Source organism: Anser brachyrhynchus (genome assembly GCF_964034855.1).
Source record: "Anser brachyrhynchus genome assembly, chromosome: 2".
Classification (NCBI taxonomy): Eukaryota; Metazoa; Chordata; class Aves; order Anseriformes; family Anatidae; genus Anser; species Anser brachyrhynchus.
The window spans coordinates 44,368,633-44,390,655 of NC_137695.1; the positions used below are offsets into that span (position 1 = coordinate 44,368,633).

General features: G+C 38.6%; 1 protein-coding gene across 1 annotated transcript in view; it reads left to right on the forward strand.

Annotated features, from left to right (window-relative positions):
- The window catches only part of CNOT10 (CCR4-NOT transcription complex subunit 10), a 31,881-nt gene extending 11,233 nt beyond the window's left edge, over positions 1-20,648 (forward strand). The window contains exons 9-19 of the mRNA XM_080578304.1: positions 1,529-1,678; positions 2,545-2,747; positions 4,529-4,650; positions 5,257-5,433; positions 7,905-7,985; positions 13,746-13,859; positions 15,694-15,824; positions 16,549-16,584; positions 16,680-16,807; positions 18,698-18,773; positions 20,352-20,648. Of these exons, the coding sequence (XP_080434430.1) occupies positions 1,529-1,678; positions 2,545-2,747; positions 4,529-4,650; positions 5,257-5,433; positions 7,905-7,985; positions 13,746-13,859; positions 15,694-15,824; positions 16,549-16,584; positions 16,680-16,807; positions 18,698-18,773; positions 20,352-20,506 (1,373 nt within the window). The 3' untranslated portion in view covers positions 20,507-20,648. The remainder of the gene's footprint in view (positions 1-1,528; positions 1,679-2,544; positions 2,748-4,528; positions 4,651-5,256; positions 5,434-7,904; positions 7,986-13,745; positions 13,860-15,693; positions 15,825-16,548; positions 16,585-16,679; positions 16,808-18,697; positions 18,774-20,351) is intronic.
- Positions 20,649-22,023: the final 1,375 nt, after the last annotated feature.

A 22,023-nucleotide genomic window follows, 5' to 3' on the forward strand; every position in this document is an offset into this window, starting at 1 on the left:
CTGTAAATCAAGACATAAAACAAAAGGCAACATTCTAGATCTAGAAATGAGATTTTTAGATTGTACCCAAATATGAAATTATAGCAGTTATGATGATTATCATGGGGAAAAATCAAATGTTTCATGAAGTGTTAAGGTTTGGCTTCTGTTGAATGCCATTTCAAGTTACTTTTATATCTAGAAAGTATGTCTGTGTATACATGCACAGAAGGCATGTGTATGCTCTTAGATATAGAGTTATTTGTATAATAGAAATACATACATTGTATGCATACACACACTGTATACTGACTTAAATATGTTTGAGATTTTTAGATGTCATCTGTTAAAAAATAGAGAGAAAGCTGTCTTATATTAATAGAGAGTGACGGTTTCAAAAAATACTTAACCTAAAGCTATTAATAAAGCTACTAAACATCTTTACTTCCACTTGCTGGGTCAGTGCTGTTTTTGTGATAGTACTCTTAAAAGCCCTTATAGCACAAGAAATTATGTACGAAATGTTGTTGCATAGGTTGCAATTAGACGATAGAAGTCGCAGAATTGGCCCTGGGTTTATCATAGGACTAAAGATTTTAAGAAAGTTCTGTATTTTCAGATAAGTTTCATGATTTAGAAAACATACAAAATATTTGCAGTAATGCCTATTCTGGCATTACATTTTGAAACTTTGACATTCGCTGTAACTTATTTTTTGGCAATTTTTATGCTTAAAGTATTTTCTATAGTTCAGCATTTTATTAAAAATATAAATATATTTTAAAATTACTATTTTGTGTAAGCAACAGTGTAATGTTCACTTAAGTCTCCCAAAATTATGTTTAAAATAATGTCAGGTTAATTTGTTTGTTTGGAAATTACCTGGGTTTTCGTTGTTTTGATTTGTAGTGGTGTGGGTTTCTCTTTTCTTTTTTTTTTTTTTAACAATAGTAACACACTAAAGCTTCAGTTACCAGCAGATAAGTCAAAAGTTTATTTTTCTGTCCTTTATTGTGTAGAAGGAGCTTCTTACAGTGTTATGTCAACATGATCTATGTAGGAAGGAGAGCGCATTTCCTGCTTGTAAGGTTAGCTTAACATGTTTGTTTATTTTGTAAAATGTAGGTAGATAACGCCATTAAAGAATTTCCTTTTTACAAGAGCCATCTGTTAGGGAAAAAAAAAACTAGAAGTGTTTATATACACTAAACACTGAAAAAAATCAGATAAACTTACTTCAACTTGCAGTTTGTCAAATTGGCTTTATACCTGGGTGTCCTGAAACATGATGCATAAGATCTGAAGGTCTCTGGCTGCTTACTTGTAGGTCAGTTTGGGTGAACTTTCCCAGAGAAGTAGAATGATACACAGAAATGCAGGTTATTACAATACTTGAGACAGGGACATAACTGCATAATCCTTGAACATCTTGCTGAAGAACATATTTAATAAGCTACCGTAATAATACCGATGCATGAGTGGTAGAAATGTTTTGTGGGTTCGGTGATGTTTTTCAGTTTATGAAAACAGTCTTTTGCTCTTCTTTCAGGTGAATGCTTAAGGTGCATGTTCTGGAACAATCTTGGCTGCATCCACTTTGCAATGGGAAAGCACAATTTAGGAATTTTTTACTTCAAAAAAGCCTTACAAGAAAATGATAATGCGTGTGCGCAGCTAGGAACAGGTAGCTCAGATCCAGGTAAGACTTGTAAGAGATGAAAACAGATGGTGGAAAAGAGATGGGAAAATGAAGAAAATAAAAGCTTTCATTAATTGCCACCAAAATTCCTGTTCCATCTCTTTTGAAGTGTGTTCATTTTTCTTGTTTTCTTTAGCATGCTGTGGGGCTGGGGCAATTATTTCTATCTTATTTTTAGTCTTTGACTATCAGTCACGGAGATCTGACAAAACCAAAGTTTCTGTGGCATGGTATACATCACTAAAGACTACGTTACTTGTGGTCCTGCTAACAGCAGATAGAAAATGAATACTGTAAAGTTTCTTGCTTTGATTAGTAATACTTAATCTTTTCTCTTCCAAATGATACTGTGATGAAGTGATAGCCTGCTCATTTCTTGTTTACGTTATAATCTAGTTCCTATCACACATTTTATTATTTCTGCTGTTTCCCCCTACCTTTTTAGTGCAGTCTTAGATACCAGTGTGAAGACAGAAAATGTTTTATGTTTGTTAATAGCAAAGTGGATTTCTTCTGGAATTTGTAAGAATAACAAAGACGTGTATTCTCATAAGTCTGGAATTCAATAATATTACCTAAAATTTACAAGGTACCTAAGTGGTTAGCATTTAATTTCTTCAGCCTTTATTGATATGATGAATTTGTCTTGAGTATCAGCTTTGATGTGGAAAGATTTATTTATTTTTTTTACAGAGGGAGGCTAGTGAATTCTGTAATTAAGTTTTTTTTGTGTGTGTTTTTGTTTCTATTTTTTGTGTGTTTCCCACAGGCTCCCTCCTACTTTTCCTTCTTGTCCTGCACTACAGGAGGTCACAGTATCAGCTCTCCTGAGCTGCACATCCAATATTATATATCTTTTTCTGCAGGTAAAAAATTTTCAGGGAGGCCCATGTGTACGCTGCTGACCAACAAACGGTATGAGTTGCTCTACAACTGTGGAATTCAGCTCCTGCATATTGGGAGGCCTTTAGCTGCCTTTGAATGCCTGATTGAGGCAGTCCAGGTTTATCACTCAAACCCTCGCCTTTGGCTGAGGATAGCTGAATGCTGCATTGCTGCCAATAAGGGGGTAAGTGGATTTGCAAATTCCTTATTTTGTAGTTATGAAATTGTAAGATTGTATAGCAATCTTAGAGCAATAAGATTGTAGTTATGAAATATATTTTGTCTTTGAACATAGGAATTAAACTTTAAGCCCCCTTCCAACCCTAGCCATTCTATGATTCTTTCTGAAACTTAAAAAAGCTATTCACAGCAGTTTTGTAGATTTACTTATGCACCAATTTCACAGACGCAACATCGAAGTTTAGAGAGTGTGGGGTCCAAAATGCCTTTGGTTGTGTATGTGTTGCCCTATAGTTCCAGGTATTAAAGCATAGTGAAAGCAGGAAGAACAGCTTGCTTCATAGCAATTCTGCAGTTTTCTGTGTCTACCTTACTGGTAACAAATTATACCTAAAGAACACAGAGCTGATCACCTCTAGTGGAAAACTGGGCATGGGAGACTTAATTAGCGTAGATTTAGTGGCAAAAGAAAGAAAGTTAGGAGCCTGTTTACAAGAATAGTGTTTAACAGTTTGGAACAGGGAAAGAAAGTTAGGGGTCACTTCTTCACTTACTGTAGACCAACTAAAGCAGTAGATCATGTCAAGCACCTGGAGCTTAACGTTCTTCCTCCTACAGTTGTAATATTGTATGGAGTACCAGAGAGAGTGAATTTGGGTAACAAAAGCAGCTTGATGTTTCCCAAATTCGTAATCTTATGAGGAAGAAGTTAACTTTGGGTGCTGTTAATATTTAAAGACAAAAGGGAAGTGTTCTTAAATTATAAGATAGATTTGCGACATGACAAGTGAGGCCTTAAAACCAATGGTGTGTTTAATTTGACCTTGTAGCTCAATTTACAATAATATACCTTGATGTCTGTGGATTCATATTTATGCCCTGAACATCCTACAGAAAACTAATTTCACTGAAGCTGATTTTCACTTGCTTTAGTATTTTAGTTTATAGGATATAGATAGATGATTCCCTCACTGCATCTTTTTAACATTTTTTTTCAAATTATTATTTTATGGTAAATGCCATTAACACGTTAATATTCTTCTTTGGATTCTGATAACTTTTTCTGAAAAGTGATGCCTATTTACTAGCATAAGTTTTCCTTACAACTGCAATTCTTTGTCACTAATTCTACTTACCAATGAAGTTGTTAAGATGGCTTATAGTTTTTTTCTGTTTGTTCTTTTAAAATAAGTGTGGTGTGGAGATGATTCTTGGGACTGATACTTAGTGTGTTAAATTCATTTGATCCCTAGAATATCTACATACACCAAAATCTGTTTAACAAGTTAATTTAATGTAACTTTACATATGTTGTAGTTCAGCGTTATACTCCCCATGGAACAGTTTGAGAGCATTTTGAATGTTGCGTAAGCAGGGACAGAAGATGGCAAATTATAGTGACAATTCTGATGTTATTTGGCTGATCATATGATTTTTTTTGATATCCTAGCAATTCTTCTAATGCGACTTAGTTCATTGTTCTTCTGCTCTCAAAACAGAGGAGAAACTAGGTCAGTAGGCTATCAGACAAGCTGTCAGAACTAATCTGTGAAAACACTGTGTGCATTTAAATCCCTCTGCAACACAAGGGCAATAGAAAGTATCTGATCATTCATGGTACTTAAATTTAAAACTGTACCCATATGGGGGGGGGGGGGGGGGAACTATTCTTGCATTGTAGCTGGATTTGAATTCTTCCAGTCTTCATGTATTTTGCAAAGCTCTCATTCAACAGCCATGATATTTTAGTCCTCCTTTTCTTTCTTTTTTTCCCTTCTTTTTTAGACTTCAGAACAAGAGACTAAAGGTCTTCCAAGCAAAAAGGGAATTGTGCAATCTATAGTAGGTCAAGGCTACCACCGTAAGATAGTCCTGGCATCCCAGTCAATACAGAATGTTGTTTATAAGTAAGTATGTTTTCCATGGGTCGTTATTTTATCACAGCTTTGTTAAGGAATTTGTATTTGTTCATCAGGACTCTTAAACTGTCACGGAATAATTGTGTGTTCATTTTGGAATTACTCATGTAATGAAAAGAGAGAGGTATTTAAAATGCTTGAGTCCTACTTAAACATCATTTGGATGTCTCCTCTGTTACGGCCAGCAGAGGGCTTAATTGTGTATTTATTATAACTAAGAGTCATTAAAGCTTAAAATTGATTTATCTGAAACTTGCGTTTCTAGTTAGCTAAATCAGTCATCTTTTTCTCACTTTAAAATATATATTTTTGGTAATCCACTCTAGAAAATTACAGGTGGAATGTAGTTCCTCTGTCATAAGACTTCAAGAAGTGAATTCAAGCAAAACAAGAGAACTTCTTGTAATTGCCATGTAGTTGAACCCGCGTACTTTATTTGGATGTCGTGGTATACTTTCCATATATAAGAATATCAGGGTGTATATATCTTCATAAATAAGATTTTCTCTGCATCCAGGTCTTTCTGGAGCTCTGCTTTCCCTTTTAAATTTAGTAGGATTGGTACTCACGAGCTATCTTCTGTCTCTCTTTAAGTGATGGGCAGTCTTCAGCAATACCTGTAGCCAGTATGGAATTTGCAGCGATTTGTCTAAGAAATGCCTTGCTGTTACTTCCAGAAGACCAGCAGGAGTCAAAGCAAGAAAATGGATCTAAAACTAGTAATCAGCTAGGTGGAAATGCAGAAAACAGTGAAAGCAGTGAAGCATGCAGGTAATCAGAATTTTGAAATACTTTGAATTACATATAAAACTTTCCTTTTGTCCAAAACAACTGTAGGCTGTGTGCCTGCTCAGTTAAGTTGCTTGTTATTTTAATTACTGGTAGCTAATTTAAGAATTAAATGCTGAATTGATTCCTGCCATGAAACCACTTTAATAAATGAGACAGTGAAATTTTTTTTTTCCACTGGCCATCCTTTTTTTTCTGTTTTGTTTTCCCACACACCCCTGCATTACCTACTGGTATTTTTCTAATCGTAAGTGAAGTTTCACATTACGCTGATTTTTGTGTGCTGCATGTATGTTATATGATTTAATATATAAACATCTAGCAACTCAGTTGTAAACGTTTCCCTGTGATCCGATTTGGCATTCATCAGCCCTAGTATGCTTTGGTTTTGTTTCAGAGTAGAAATAGGAAACAAGATATAGAAGATAAGCAACACCTCTACACTATTTTCCTTAGTAATAAATTGCATTTTACCAAAAAAAAAAGTTAAACTCTCTTTCTTTAAAGATTCAGAAAAAGTAACTTACATATGTCAAATGTTAAATAGTGAGGAAGCGTTTAACTTTTTCACTGCCCCTGAGCTACAGATACTCTTCAGAAGGAAGTTCACAATGTATCTTTGTCCATATCCTGCACTTCCATGAATGACCCTTATGAGAAGTTAAACCGCTAATCTGGAAAAAGCTTTGAAGCTTTACATTAGAGCTTGAACTGAGAATAATTAAAAAACATAATTTTTTTTGTCAGTCAGGAGTACAGCTAAACTTTTAAAAGATCTTTGTCAGATGGCAGGATTTACTGCACGAATGTTGTATTGTGTGGGCACAAGGTGCATCCCTGTGTATTCTGAGCTTGCTTGATGACAGGCTAGAAATGGGAGTCAGTGGCTGCTGCTGCTTCAACAATATTTGAAGGTTCTTCTCTCTTACCTTTCCTCCCAATGATCAGCTTTCCTGCCAAGAGATTAAATGATTTATAAAAGTCTGGGCTGGTTTTGTGTGGTTTTTTTTTTGTTAATATTTTTTTGCTCACCAATGGTGGTGAACATTGTGAGCTAACTTACCTGTCAAGCTTTATGCAGCCCATTGAAATAAAGCTCCTCTGACTTAAGCTCACAGGGGCCAGTGAGGGGCAGCAATGAAAACAAAATGGTGGCCCAAACACAGCCAACACCTACTTTTTGTTTGGTTTTGCTTTGCTTCCTCCTTGTAGGAGTAAGGAAAGAAAAGCATGCCCTGTACAGGAAAATCCCTTACTACCTTCTGCTTTCAAAAGCAGATGCTTCTTCAGCTTAAAAAAAACCAAAAAAAAAACAAAAAAAAAACCACTCATCTCTGTGGTCATTGCTAATTTCAAAATATCCAGGCTCTTCTTGAATTTGTGTATCACGTTCTGAAAGGCTCTAAAAGGATTTGTTGCCTCTGACAAGGGACCCTCTGTGAGAGAGCAGTAAAAGATATAAGGCATTTGAAGCAAATCCCACTAATTGAACAGGCTGACTCTTGGGCAGATTCCTATGTTATTCACAAGACAACTGTGAATACTTCCAGTGGTTACAGGTATTTTTTAGATCTATGTTTGGCAAAGGTGTCACATGAAGTACCTTCACTACAACAGTGTCAAGTATAGGTTCCCTTCAGTGCTGTTGTTTGAAGGTCTAATTTGGAATTATCTTACCTGTTTGTAACAGACACAAAACTGTACTTCAGTGGAAAAAGCTCTGTACTTGTTAAATGGACAGAACTCATTTTCAATTCAGATTGTTTGATCTGTTTGTAAACCATCTCTCTGCCAAGGTGCCACTGTTAACCTTCTCTTCCTGTTTTTCATTCTGGAAGGAGGTTGTCTATCAGCTTACTGGGGAGTGAAATCGCTTATGTTTAAAAATAGAGGGAATATTTGCTCCCCAAACAAACCCCAAGCCTAATTTTAAGAAAGTGGTGTTTCGGTTTTTTTTAAGGTGTGTATTTTGAAGTAATAAAAATAAAGGGTAGCTAGAAATTTAATGGAAGCTGTAGTACTTCGTGAGTTTTTTCTTTATAGAATATGTATCTAATTACTAAGGTGTCTAGGACAGCAGCTAGTTTACTGCTTTTCTTACTGGTTGAAGGAGAAGGTTACAAATGCAGTAAGTTCTGCATCTCTGGAGTTTAAAGTTGTCATACTACATGGAACTTCAAAAATAGCTCAAGGCCGTGGAAAGTGGCATGTGTTGTTTGGTGTGTCAGTCAAGTCTTTCCCAGTAAATGCTCCTGTTTTTCCTTATCAGATAGAATGGTTAGGATAAGAGCATTTGCCTCAATTTTTGCATAGCTTCATTTCCCTGTTTTTTAGGGTATAGAATTCTTGCAGTCCTTTTAAATGAAGTGAATAAATATCAATGCTTATTATGCTGAGATTTTAAAAATTATTTACAGTCACTCCTTCTAATTAATATACTGTTTTTATTCTAGCAATAAAAGTCATGAAGGGGATAAATTCATTGCAGCTCCACCTTCTTCACCTTTGAAGAAACAGGAATTAGAAAATTTAAGGCAAGTAAATAACAAAAAATATTCACAACTAAATGAGCCCCTTCTTGAACTGTGCTATGATTCTGGAGTCATTGCTAGTTTTTTTGTTTTTTTAATGGTGTGGCACTTGCAGTATTGCATTGTAGTTGTTGATGTAAGGATGACTTTTTTTTTTTACGTGTGTGTTCTTCCTTTCCTCAAGGCTTTGAGTCAGAACAAGTAGAAACCCTGCAGAATTTCAAATCGGATTATAGATAAGTCTGTTTGATCCCGCTATTATAGGCTTGCCGTTAAATATTTGGTAAAACCAAAAAATCAAGGTCTATAAATGACAAAGCTAAAAATCTGACAATGGCTCTTCTGACTAGCAGAAGAAGGGGAAATTACAGTATAGTACCTTTACCTTTTAAAGACTTGGTAAGGCTGGTTTGTGAAGTCAGCCCACAATATTACGTTCTTCAATGTTAAATTCTTGCTGAATGGAACAAAAAATCGAAGTGGTAAAAGCAGCTATACTGCTTTCAAGTCAGAGTGGTGCTCACAAAGAAGCTGAATCAAAAGCTGACTTTTTTTGTGGAAGTTAGATATTAAACAAAACCATGCATTTAATTGAAGAAAGAATAAAAATCTATTGAAATAATCCTGTTGGTGACTTTATTTCCTTTACTGTAATAGATAAGGCAGGATTTCTAAGGCCGTTTCTAGAGTAGGGTTTAAGTTTGATTTTGCCGTGTGTGGGGAGAAGAGATAGGATGTAGGGGTGGGGTGTTGCTGTTTGGTTGTTTTTTTATTCTCCCCTACACAGTTCTCATCAGGACTAGGGATGAAATCTTTAATAATCCACCCTTCCCATCAGTTTATTCTTTCTTCCTTCTCCTGAGTATGGCTTAGACTAAAACTTTTTTATTTTTAATTAACTTACTACTATCACTTTTTCATATGTTACTTGGCTTTTAAAGTACTAAATATTCTAGAATTACTTTAATACCACCCCAGTTACTGAATAGCAAGTGATGGCAGCTTTCAGGTTGCTTTTATACTTTTTTAGATGTTTCGGTTCTAAATAAAGTTTTTCCATGAGCGATAATGAATTACTGTAAGATGATTCTTGGCTTGTCAGATCTCATGGATTCTTTGTCTCAGTTTTGACTTTGCATTTTGGAAGAGATACTTAAGAACAAGGAATCTTGCACTAAATATTTGCAGAAGTATCTGCAGTTTGGAGTTTTTATCTTCCTAGAATTTATTCAACATTATTTGGCCAGCTGTTATTTTATAATCTAGATTTTATAATCTATAATATTGTATAATTTTCAGTTCAGATAACCTAGTCTTCTCTGGACTCTTCACAGCTATTTTTTTTCTTTGCTGCAATACTGTAGAGACGACTAAAAATAGATCTAAGACAAATGTGCGCCTGACAACAAGTTACAGGGCTAATTAGACAAAATAAGCCTAAGCTAGTGTGCTTGGCTTTGCTTTTGTAGCAGGCTAGTAATATGTAAATGCTTCCACTGTTCCGTGTGATAGACAATAATTTGTGCTGCAACTTGATCGTTGTTCTAAGCCTTAAATTTCTTGGCATTGTAGTGCAAACAGCCATTTTGTCATGTAGTTTCTTTTCACAGTTTAAACTGTTATTGCATGTTATGTACAGTTCCTTCTGTCCCAGGTGACATTGGACAGTGATGGCAAAACAGAAAAATCCCTGTCATCAGGTAGCTTTTCCACCTGAACCAAATCCATAGTTTGCCCAGAATAGAAAGAAAAATTGCCTTTGTCCTGGCATTTGACTTCCTTACCATGGAAGAAGATGAATAAAACTTGACTGCAGTGTTTTTGCATTCCCAAAGATCTTTGAACTACTTATTTGGAGGAACGTAGACTACCAAACACAATAACTCCTATTTGTCCAAATGAGTACTGTGTTATCTGAAATCTCTTTATATTTCCCCAATAAGATCATCATATGCTGAAATGTTAATGACATTGTTCAGGTGGCTGCTAGCCCATTGAGGATCGCTTACTATAATGCTCGCACCACCTCTTAAAAAAGAAATCTGTTTTAAGTTTCCATTATGGACAAAGCATACAGTAATTTCCCACTTAAACTCTTGAGTAACACTTTGTTCCAGCCTAACCCCAGGTAACCTGTGTTTTATAATGACCAGTGTAACCTTTACTTTGCTGCATTGTATATGGCAAATCTGCTTTTATTTGTTTAAAGGCAACTTAGCAGTAGTCTGTGAGGAGACGTTACTGAGACCTTGATTATTTATTCTGCAGTGATGCAAGAGTATACTCCTTGAAATAGAAGGCAGTGGATTAAAAACAGTGTTGTGGTGTGTTTTTGTTTTTTTTCCCTCTCCTGACTTGAAAATGTGGTTGCCACATGTCAAAATTACACGGTGTCACATCATGGTTTTTTTAAATGCATAGCCTTTTCTTTCACAATCAGCTGTTATCTACTGATGAAACCTGACAGCCTGTCAGGAAAAACCTACCAGTTTAGCAAGAGCTATACTGCTTCTGGTAAAGAACGTCATGTAAAGAAAGGAAAAGCATTGATTCTGGTTTTTTTTTGCAATACTTGCTTTGACTGCTGGTTAAATCTGTGAGACTAGACATCCTTAGAGTGTGACTGTGCTAAAACTGGTCCTAGGTTTCTGCAGATAGCTATGAAAATGTGATAGGCTCAAATGTTAATGTATTACTGTTGGCTTGCTCACTGAGCAGCTAAGTGGGAAAGTTAAAATCCTTGTCCGGTCAGGAAAAATTAAAAGAGAAATACTGAAATGGCAAGGATTGTTCTGAGGAATAGTTTTTCCCCTTGCTGACAATCACTCGATTGAGAAATCTCCACTGCTTCTGGTACCGACATGGAGGACTTAAATGTTTGGGATTTATTTACAGGACTTTGTACAGTTGCACATCCTAATACGGGTTTAAAATGACTGACTTTGCCCCTAAATGACTCTTCAAAATTAAAAATAGCCTCTAAGCAAAGCTTAAGTGTTGGGTGTATTGTTTGGCACTTGTGTGCAAATTAGTTGAACAGACTTCTCAGGTTAGAGATGTTCTCCAAATGATTTGGAGGTATCATTTTTACGCCTTCATGGTAAGTTTTGGAGGAGTGGATTTGCTCTGGTTAGCCTTTTTTTCCTGTGGAGTAGGCTACACTGAATATGTAGGTTAGGTTGTACAAACTCACAGTCAGTGTGGGCTGACAAATCTCGTTCCCTGAACCTCCCAGGAGGTTGTTTGACATAATCTGGCAGTTTAAAAAAACATTTTTCTTTTTCCTAGTGCAAAGGCAGTTTTATTTAGGGAATGGAGGGGCTCAGTAATGCTGGAAGTCTCCAGTGCTTAAAGACGACCTGCGGAGTTTTGTCAGAATCCTGACCGGGGTGAAAAACTAGTTTCTTTTCCCTTGTGGTGCAATTCTTCTGCTCTGATTAGCTGTCAGATCTCGAGTGTTTGGTTTGGCTGGTTCAACAATGAATCCAAGTGCGCAGTAGTATTGCACGTAAGAAAATGTGAATGTTTTCTTCAGAAGACTTGTGCTGAAGAATCTCTTCAAGGTCTTAAAGGGCTTAGCTGGCAATGAATCCTTCGAGCAGAGGAATAGGTTTCCATTTTGTCGGACCTATCTGCTGTGTGATTGGAGCATGCCTTTTGTTGGAATTTATGCTTTCAAAAGCAGAAATAGTTTTAAAATGCTGTGGTGAATAGAAGGCTTGTATTGACTTAAAGGGTAGGAGCAACCAACTCTGCAGGCCTTGACTTGTGCATAAAGGTATTTAGCATCTCTGCTTGTTGAAAAGTTGCACTTCCTTGAGGTCAAGAAGAAAAGAAGCTGGTTAGAAGCAGGCCATTATTTCAGGGATTTTTTTTCCCCGTTTCCCTCCCCCTCCCCACAGTCACAACCTTTCAGAAATATTTTAGGTTGGGGACTTGAGCTGGGGAAGCTTTCCCCTCTTTCTTGAAAGCTTTTGTATGTGCTCAGATTTGATGTGACATCTGGGCATGGTAAAGAGGAAGTGGGGGGTAGGGAGAAACACTGGAGAAGTTTCTTATCCTGCTTGTGCATAATTAAAGAGCATGCCTCCTGGGAACCAGGAATAAAGGCACCCCAGGCCCTGCCATGAATTACATGACTTACTGCTGGACTCAAAGTGGGCTTGACAGTTGCCAGAAGGTTGGCGCGGTAATAGCCCACCTCCTGGCAGGAGAGTCGAAGGCTCTTCTTGCTTCTCTCCCAACGTGAGACCTCGCTAAGAGGATCCACTCGTCCTCCCCGGAGGAGAACAGAGTCCGTGCTCACAGCAAGGCGTCGCAGGGCAAAGCGGGCACAGGTTTGTGCCCTGAGGGAGGACAAGGCGGCCTGCGCTCAGCGGTGCCTTGCCAAGTGGAAAATAGCCCCATGTGCCGCGCTTGGGGAGGGAGGGGGGCAGGGACACGGAGGGGAGTTATTACCAACTGTAAAGCTTGGCTTAATGATGGCATCCTGACGTGGGATTCTTGTTTGAAGATGGAAAATGGGAGTAGTTCAGATTTCGTTACAAGAACTGTCAGATTTTTGGGCTTTTGGAAACACATGAAAGTCTGTGACGGCAACAAAATGCCACATAGCAAATCAGGCTCTTGGCAGAGGATTGCAACTCTCAGTGTAACACAGAACTGGAAACAACAAAATTTCCTACAGTTTTGTCTCCTTGTGTACAAATGTTGTAAAATACAAGAGTGAAATATGTTAAAACTTAATTGACTGCAACAACGCAGCTGTAGTTCAAGGTGATTTATAGGATTGAGAGCTACAGAAATCTGTTACCCTTTGTTGCTGGAAGAGGGGGAGGGCAGAGAAACGCAAATGAAAACCTAGAGTTTAAAGAATAAGAAGAGGGCAGGAAAGTCCATGAGAAAAATGTCATGTGTGGTGAAGTCCATCGGTTATTAATGGTCAAATTTCAAAATCGTACTGTGGTGATCGCAGTGGTGATCTTTGGTTTGTACGGGTAGAACACAGCACATGCATCTCCTCATTCAGGGAACGAAATTGAGGCCCCAGTTAAAGAAAGAGCAGCTCCTTTACTTTGTAGTTTGATGTGAAGATATTATTGAAGAGTTACGATTTATTTCCTCAACACTTAAATGTCTTTCATTTTGAGTTTCTGGATAGTTGGTGAAAAATGGAGGTCTTTGCATTTTATGTTAGTAGAAAACTATTCCATCTAGTGACTAACTATGTTAAAGCTAATGTAATCTTTTGCATGTTTGCTGTTGCTGGCTTCTGGAGCATGCTGTAAGTTTTTTTTTTTGTTGTTGTCTTTTGGGTTTTTTTGAGGTATAAGTTAATAATTCCAAATATTTTTCCTTGAATGTAAAATAACTTCAAGTAAGAGCTGAATGTGGTGTTGCTGTATGGCTGTTAAAATTTATATGTAGTTAAACACTTGTGTATGAGTAGTTAATATTTTAAGCTATTTGTATTGTATATGAAGTTTCTTTATTGCTTTTATCCTGTATAAATCAAATCTGAAATGTAGTATGAAAACAAAAGTTATTCTTAGTAAGACCAGAATCATTTTAAAGATTATAGACTGTGCTGTTTATTCCTGCTTCCGTTCTTTTTATACTGTGTGTAAGAAATGTTATATGTCTTTAACAAATGTCCAGCAAATCCACATAAATGCAGCTGTAACATTTCTCCTTTGAAATCACAGAATTTTCTGTTTAACATATTGGTTCCCTCCTTTTTTTTTCTGTCTTTTTCCCCTCCAGGTGCTCAATACTTGCCTGTAGTGCTTACGTGGCTCTGGCTTTGGGTGATAACCTTATGGCATTGAATCACGCAGATAAACTCCTTCAGCAACCAAAGCTGTCAGGGTCTCTTAAGTAAGTCTGACGTGGCCGTTTCTTCTTTCTCAGCCCTGCTTTTTGCTGGAGAGTTCTGAGTTGAAGCTTCCAATGTCTGTAGCTGCTTGCCCATTCTGTATCTGATGCAAAGAATTGCTTGGCGTGCTCCTGTTCTTGCTGAAGCTCTGACTAAATGTTCATTGACACGCAGGAACGTGAGTCCCCTTGTTTGTGTATGAATTCCGTGTAATTCAGAATCTATTGCTGCTCTTGTTGCTATTTGTTAATCTTCAGCTGCAGTTCCCCTTCAGTGGCAGGACTGTCAGGTCTCTGTCCTGGTTCGCTGTGGGGCAGCACCTACTTGTGTTGGCATAGCACAGGGGGCAGGAGTAAGCAGCTAGGTGCGGACAACTGCTTGAGCCAGCATGCAGCTGAAAACTCGCTTACGAAGCTACAGCCTCAGAGGGGTAGGTTTGCTCAGAGAGCAGGGCACCAGGCCTTGGATGTGCAGGATTGTCACTTCACCTCTTGCTGTTGCTTATACAAGTTCCGTTCTTCAATTTCTGTTTTTCAGTTCTAACTTGGCTGTTATCTTTCCAAAAAGATACACAAACCTCTTCCTGTTTCTGCTCACCAATTCTGATACACCTCTGCAAATTTGAAAAAAGGAAGCTCTGGCCCCATCCTTCTGATCTTGTTTGTGCATTCAGTTCCTGTGTATGACAGGAATTGAATAAAATATACAAGAGGCTTTTATGGTAGTAATGAAATTTGGCAAAACTGTTCACATACTAACAGAGAGCAAGCTAACTTGTGCTTATGTATGCTGGCAGCATTCTCTAAAATTGTCCGTGTCAATTAATTTCTTTGGCTCCCATGCTTCAAACTACAGTAGAAGCTCATCTTTCTGCGCAGTCTTTGTAAAAGCAAGATTTTACAGGATTTGCAAGGTAACCCGTAATTTTCTAAAGGCAGTGTTACTGCTATGTGATGCAAGAAATTCAAGGTGACAGTTGTTTGCAAAGATGTAGAGCCATGTATCTTGGTCTGAGGAAGCTAGGCTTTTGTGCAGACTGGGAATACTGAGTTATTCCTGTTTTCTTAAGCGAAGTAAGTTAGTTACGTGTAGGGAGTTTTGCTTGTTTTAACAGTTCTAAATTAGAGAAGTTACTTTGGATGAAATTTTACTTGTTTTTTAATAATTCAGTACAACCAACTGTACAGTTAAATTGAAATCTACTGTATGCAGCTACATACTCAACTTTTGTTGCAGATTAAGCATCAGCAAATGATGTTCTCAACTAACAGGATTCTTTCTCTTCCAAATTTGAAAAGAAAAGCCGCTGATTAGCTGAGGTGAATGATAAATGTCAAAACATCAGAATTGTTTAGCACTTTTGTGAAGACTTGCACTTGGAAAGGTGTTTGTGCCCTGTGGATAGGTCTGCTTAGTTGGTCTTCTTAAAAACCTCCAATGCAGATATTTTACAGAATTAGTTTAACTTTTTATTGAATGTGAAGTCACTTACACCTCAAATTTGAGGTGTATCAATATTGTGAGGATGTTTTTGTAAGCATTTCTTTTTTAATTCTTTGAGATGAAGCCATACTGAAGTACTGTCTGTCTAGAATGGCTGTTCCTGTGCATGAATTAGTTGGCGTTACTCTTGTACAGAATTTTTTGGAACACTAGGGTGTAAACAGCAGATGTCAGAATGGGGTATTACACAAGCAAGCTTACTTCATGCATGTGCATTAAGTAGTAGTCGTCTTGTGCTTAAGTTAAAAACTGAATTAATTTGGTCTTGCATAAGAACAGTGAATTTTGGGGGTGGTTATGCTGACATTTGTACCTGACCCTTTTCCGTTGTAGGTTTCTCGGGCATTTGTACGCAGCAGAAGCTCTCATCTCTCTAGACAGAATATCTGATGCCATCACTCACTTGAACCCTGAGAACGTCACTGATGTTTCCCTTGGGATCTCTTCAAATGAACAGGATCAAGGTTAATGAACCCACACTTGATTAGAACTGGTCATGTTCTCAGCTGCTTTCTTCCTATAACTTTCTGTGTATAAATACAATGATGATTAACACTGCTTGTTTTAAGATGCTAGATTGTTTGGGGTTGGTTTGTTCCTCCAGGCTTTTGTTCCTGCTTTGATTTTGTTTTGTCTTTTGCATGCCCGTCCTTCCTTTGGCATGTCTAATTCTGTAATATAAATAGAACTGTATATTGTAGTATTAAGCATAATGTTTTAGAACTCCTTTTGCTAAATATGCAGTTGTGGTTAACTTGTACTTCATAGTTTCTCCTCAGGCTTTTTAGTCTCTAAGCCAGGGCTTGTGTGAGAGATAGGAGTAGGGAGAATGTAATCTGTATCTTGCAGTGCTTCCAGTTAGGAGTGTGTAGTCTGTAACAAAAATACTTCAAGAGCCCACCTGCATAATTAAGACTACAGCAGCTCTGATTTCAGTCAGATGACTGCAGTTTACACTTCATTGTTCCTATTTGCAAATCTAAAAGTTCTTAGGGAAACAAAACATAACTATGGGAAGCCTCATGTAGCTTAAACTGTAGAGCAAACTGATGTGTTTTCGCTCTGCCGTGTCAGACCATGAAGGAAGAAGCAGATTTGTATCTGTTGACCTGTAACTATAATTTTTGTAATGAGCTTTAAAAAAAGCTCACAGAAAATGATATCTTTGTGTCTGTTTTTACTTTGTAGGGTCTGACAAAGGAGAGAATGAGGCAATGGAATCTTGTAAGTACCAGCCAGCATATTCAGCCAAGTACAGGAACTTATTTGGCAGCTCCGAATAAAGGTCTTAAAAAAATAAATATTTTCTTCAATTGCAGCTGGCAAGCAGACCCCACAGTGTTATCCCAGTTCAGTCACATCTGCACGAACAATGATGTTGTTTAACCTCGGAAGTGCTTACTGCTTGAGGAGTGAATATGACAAAGCTCGAAAGTGTCTCCATCAGGTATGAAAAACAAATCTTAAGAGAGCTCTAGGGACAAATGTACGTCCTTCAAAGTGCCATTTAGATCACAGCAAATCCCAGTGATTTCATAGCTCAACATTTATTTGTTGACTGCTGAGATGGCAGCTCTGTTCTGTCGTAATGAACCAACCTGTATTAGTAACGTAAAGGAATTCCAAGTTATTACTTGTAAATAGTTCAGTACTGTTTTTGAAAGCATTTCTTTTAGATTGTGTCAAAACAGTGGAATATGACTACGAAGCCATTTTTCTAAATTTTTTAACAATCCAGTAGTAATTGTTATATTCTAGAGGAGAAGGTTCTTGAGGGCCTTGAATTTCCTTGTCTTTAATTAGTTAACTCACCATCTAAGCTATGAACTTTAGGGCTGAGAGAACAACTACAATCTGTTGGAGGTATGGTTCTTGCCTGCCTGATCTCCTGGTGAGATCAGGTCTGTTGGGGGCTGCTCGCTCCCCTTCTTTCAGTGGAATAGACCCAGGTTACTACTGGGTGCTGAATTTGAACTGTTGGATGTGAAACAGTATGTAGACCACTTTCTCTTGAGCAGGTTTAGTGGATGGCTGGATCAGCCTGTATTTTATTTAGCTTGTTAAATAAGTGGTTTCTCCTTGGGGAGCATCTCCACCATCTGCTTCTTGTAGAAGGATGCAGATACCAGGTGCCACTACCAGGTAGCCCTGTAGCAAATGATCTTGCACCTCTTTTTGATTAGGAATCAGTCCTGTTAGCTTTTCACATTTTGTGCAGATACATCCTTTCTCAGGAAATGGGGTTGATCTCAAACACAGTTTACTTCTACAGATGTATAGAGACAAATATGTGTTTTTCCTGCCCTCTGGGTTGGGCCCTTATAGAAAAGATAAACTTTCAGGATTCAGCCTTACTGTCATCATAGGAGTCATCCTCGTACTAGGATTATCAAGTGTTCACATTTGATAAATAACTGAAAATAGTAAGTTTCAGAAGTGGGGACAAATTCTTTATTATTTGTCATTTTTCTTGTTGTTCAAGGCTGGGCTTTACCCTGCAGAACCGTTGGCTTGGTACTTACATACCAACGTGATGATATCCAGTGACCTGGGAAGAGGGAAGGCAAAGGATAAGGAGAGAAATAACATTTTCCTTTGAAAGGCCTGGTAGCTCTCCTCCATCTTCATACATTCTCCTCCCTCTCCTGGTGAGATTCCGGAGAGCCCTTCTGTTTGAACCGAAGGGAAGGAGCAGCAGTCTGATGCTTGGCATGACTCCCGGCATAGAAGCTGGTGAGACAGAAAGCAGGGACTTGTCTGGGGACTGCTGGAGGCAGTTCTGCAGGGCTCTGTTATTCTGAAGGCTCGTGGCTCTGGGCACGTCTCAGCTGGAGCGCAGGGACTTACCTGCAAGCCAAACGAAATCAAGGGCATGTACCTAGTGTGCAGGAGATCAGGAGTAGGGAGTTAGATCTGGAGCTAATATAGAAAACAGCATCATTGACTTCATAGGTGAAAACACTTGTATGTTTGCTTATGATGATCCTTGTTAACTTTGTATTCTGAACTTCGGAGCAATGGAGGTTACCTTCACCCGTCATCTCAGCAGGAAATCGCAGTAAATTGGCCCAAGAATGACAGACTCGTATTGACATAAGCATACAGCAGATGGTGCTGCTAATTAGTGTGAAACAATCTTGCAAGGCAGACAATCTTTCAACCTCTCCTTGCATGCATGAGTCTAATGGTGTGTATTAGTTTGAAAAATCTTACCTTATGGATTGTTATTTGCTTTTGTCAGCTAAGGTGATGATAATGGTTTTGTCAAGAGGCATTTTTTGAGCTGGATATTTCTCTTAAGCACTCTTTCTTCCCTCCCGCCTTCTTTTTCAATAAGGCTGCTTCATTGATCCACCCCAAAGAGATCCCTCCAGAGGCTATTCTGCTGGCTGTATATCTTGAATTACAGAATGGTAAATATTACTTTTTTTTTTCCCCCAATATTAAAAGCCCTAATTTAATACATAAAATTAGTATGTAATGTTGAGTGTAACATTTGTTATTTATAATGTTTTAGATCTTTCCCTGAAGTTCACAATTAACACAGGGAAAGCATTAGAACACATTTGTAAAGTTGTGAAGTGTTCTGTCAATTTGTTCTGTAGATTTGGGATGTATTGGGAAGAACAGTTGTCATCATTCCTAATCTTTAGAGTTGTGCCAGCATTTTGAGTGATATCCTTTAGGCCCTATCTCCATTTTACACTGCTATGGATCTATGTATCTGTACCCTCATTTCCATGGAGCAATTACTTGCAAATGGGGGTTTTATAACTTCATAGTGGTTAAGTGTTTTGACAGAAGGCAGTTTATCTTAGTTGGCTGGCAATTCCTGCTGTTAAACCTGTAAAACACACACGTGTATAAGAGCAGGACTGCAGTAAACACCTGACATTCTACAAATGCATCTTCTGAGCCAAAATCTCCTGTACTTTGTCCAGAAATTAGCAGTCTTGAATAGGCACAGTAAAACCTGTGATGAGGTTTATACTCTAATAAGAGGGCTTCAAAGGTTTTACAGTAAAAGAAAACTCAAGTCTAAGTTCCCAAAGAAGCTATGTCAAAGGCTGTGCAGCAAGTACTCAATGAAAGAAAGCTCGTACTATTGGTAACTCTTCCAAAATCCATCCTTTTCATGAAAATGCAGTGAACTTTAAAAAAAAAAAAAAAAAAACATAATGGGAAAGCTTGTACTTGGATTCTGCAGTGTGAGCAGATTGAATCTCTGTACTTGTTTCCCTTTAGGTGTCTTGCGTGACAGGGAATCAGAGGACATGAGCTTATTTATTCTGAAAAAAAGTTTTCCTTATGAAAATGTTTCTAAATTGGAATTTTGGAAACGTTTCTTTTTGCAACAAAGAAGCACAGAACAGAAGAGAATACCAAAGGGGCTAAAGCTATGTTTTGTTCTAAGAATGGCAACAAAAAGGCACTTCTCTTCTGAAACTAAAACGTTAGTGAAAGTAAAATATTTGGGAAGAGGAAAAATGTTCTTTTCAGAACTAAACAGGTTTCCTCCCACAATTATAGAGCTCCAAGTACATATTTATTTGATGGGCCATGCATACAGTTGAAAAATCACACTTTTTTTCTTCTAAAAACAGATTTTTATATATATTCTTGACACTTGCATTCCTGTTCCTTAGTGTGACATTGTGAGGGCATTTTGTGTGAGAGAATCTCTCTGCTCTAGCTATAGGAGTGCGAAGAGGTGCCTTCAGAAGTTCAGAAGGGGCTCTGGCACCTTCCATTTCCAAGGTTAAAGCTTGATGTCTTCAGCCAAACAGAGGTAGAATCGAGTACTAGGATTCCAGATTTACTTCTGTTAGTGCTTTTAATGGCTGTGTCCTTCACTGAATAGGGAGCTTGCTTGTGTATGTGGTCTGGCCACAGGGCTGACAGGAAATGATGCCAGGGCTCAGGCATCACTGTTGATGCACAGGAGCTGAAAAGTCATACAAAGCTCTTACAACTTTATTTTTGAATTGCAGGTAACACTCAGCTGGCATTGCAGATCATCAAGAGAAACCAGCTTCTCCCTTCTGTGAAAACACTCTCTGACATGCGGAAGAAGCCCGTTTTTCAGCCAGTCCATTCAATCCAGCCCATTCAGATGCCAGCTTTCACCACTGTTCAAAGGAAGTGAGGGTTTGATCGAGCTTGCTGCTGCCCTTTCTATGAGGGCTTGGGATTTTGTATATTTTTTTAACCTAGGACACCTGCATACCCGGGGTTGCTGGAGTGTGTTCGTTTCTGTAAATTTTTAATAAAACACCTAAATGCCTCTAGTCATGTCTTTTTGTTTGCAAAGCTTGTTTAATAGAGGAAGAGATGTTGGTATCTGTTTCAAACAATGGCAGTTGACTTAGCAGGAAGGGGGGGGTGCTGCGGAACAGTGTTGCTTTAGCTAGTCCATGTGCCTTTGTCCTAGTGGAAGATGCGATGGTGCAGGTACAGTTGAAGAGTGCCTGTCTGTAAGAAAAAGCATGGGGTTTGTGCGTGGTGGGTCTCTTGTTTGTTTGTTTAATGTTGGGGTTGGAGGACTGTATTTAAGAAAAAGTTTTCTGCCTTTTGCTCAGATGAAGCAGGTGTACAATAGCCAGCAGTGTGAACTTTGCTTATATACTGTGAACACCAGAAAGCAGATGCGCTATCCTACCTTGAGCCTTAATCCAGCAGTAAGATAATCAGGGCCCAGTGTGGAATGTAGCCACTCTCTCCCTCCCCCGTTCCTGGCTATTTTGTGTTGTTTCAGCTATGCTGAGGTGATCAGCGAGGGAGAGCTGGGATAACACCGTATCTCCCTGTGCTGTGTCTCTGCTGCCATTGTACTTTGTCCTCAGGCCCTTCAGAGGGCCCTTAACCCTGCCCCTCCAGAAGGTCACAGAAACCAGCGGCTACGGGGAGGGAGCAGAGCCTGAAACGCCTGCTCTCCATAACATGAGTTGTGCAAAGGCTTTGCCACAACAAAACAAGCCACAGCTGCAAGCATGTCAGCAAGTTTATTGAAAAATGTACTAGTTGCAGAATGAGTATAGCAGTGGCTATCCCTTCAGCGGGAATACTGAAGCAACCCTGTTAACATGTCTCCTCTGTTAGATGACAGCCTTCCTTAACATCATTTTAAGGCTTTCAGAGTACTGATGCAATGGCAATTTCAGCAACTTTTTTCATCAGTTGACATAAGCGGTGGCACCCTTACTGGCCTCATGTAGGGGTATAAAATTTTTTTAAAATTCTTTAAATTCTTTTTTAAGAAAGAGAACATCTCAGGATCACCTTTCTAAAAAGGCAGGAGCCCAAAACCTGATCCATCGTTCAAGTAGAGTGCCTGATTAAACACAAAAAGGTTCAAGATGCTCGCTGTGTGGTCTCAGGTCTTGAATAGAGTAGATTCTTCTCTGCCCTTCCCAGCCCCCCGAGGAATGCAGGGCATTCACATGCAAAAAATGCTAATGCAGCGCCCAGCTCCACCCCGCGGCATGCAGCGCTGCCCTGCGGCTCGGGAAGGAGGATGGAGGTGTCCTGCCCCAAGCCCCGCGCCGCTTATCGCAGCTGCATTTGCATGTGAGCAGAACCATTCATCCCCTGCTCTTGAGAAACCAGCAACGGTGCCTCTGCCCTAGGGAGGGCTTCGGGATTTATTTTTTTCCCCCCATCAAG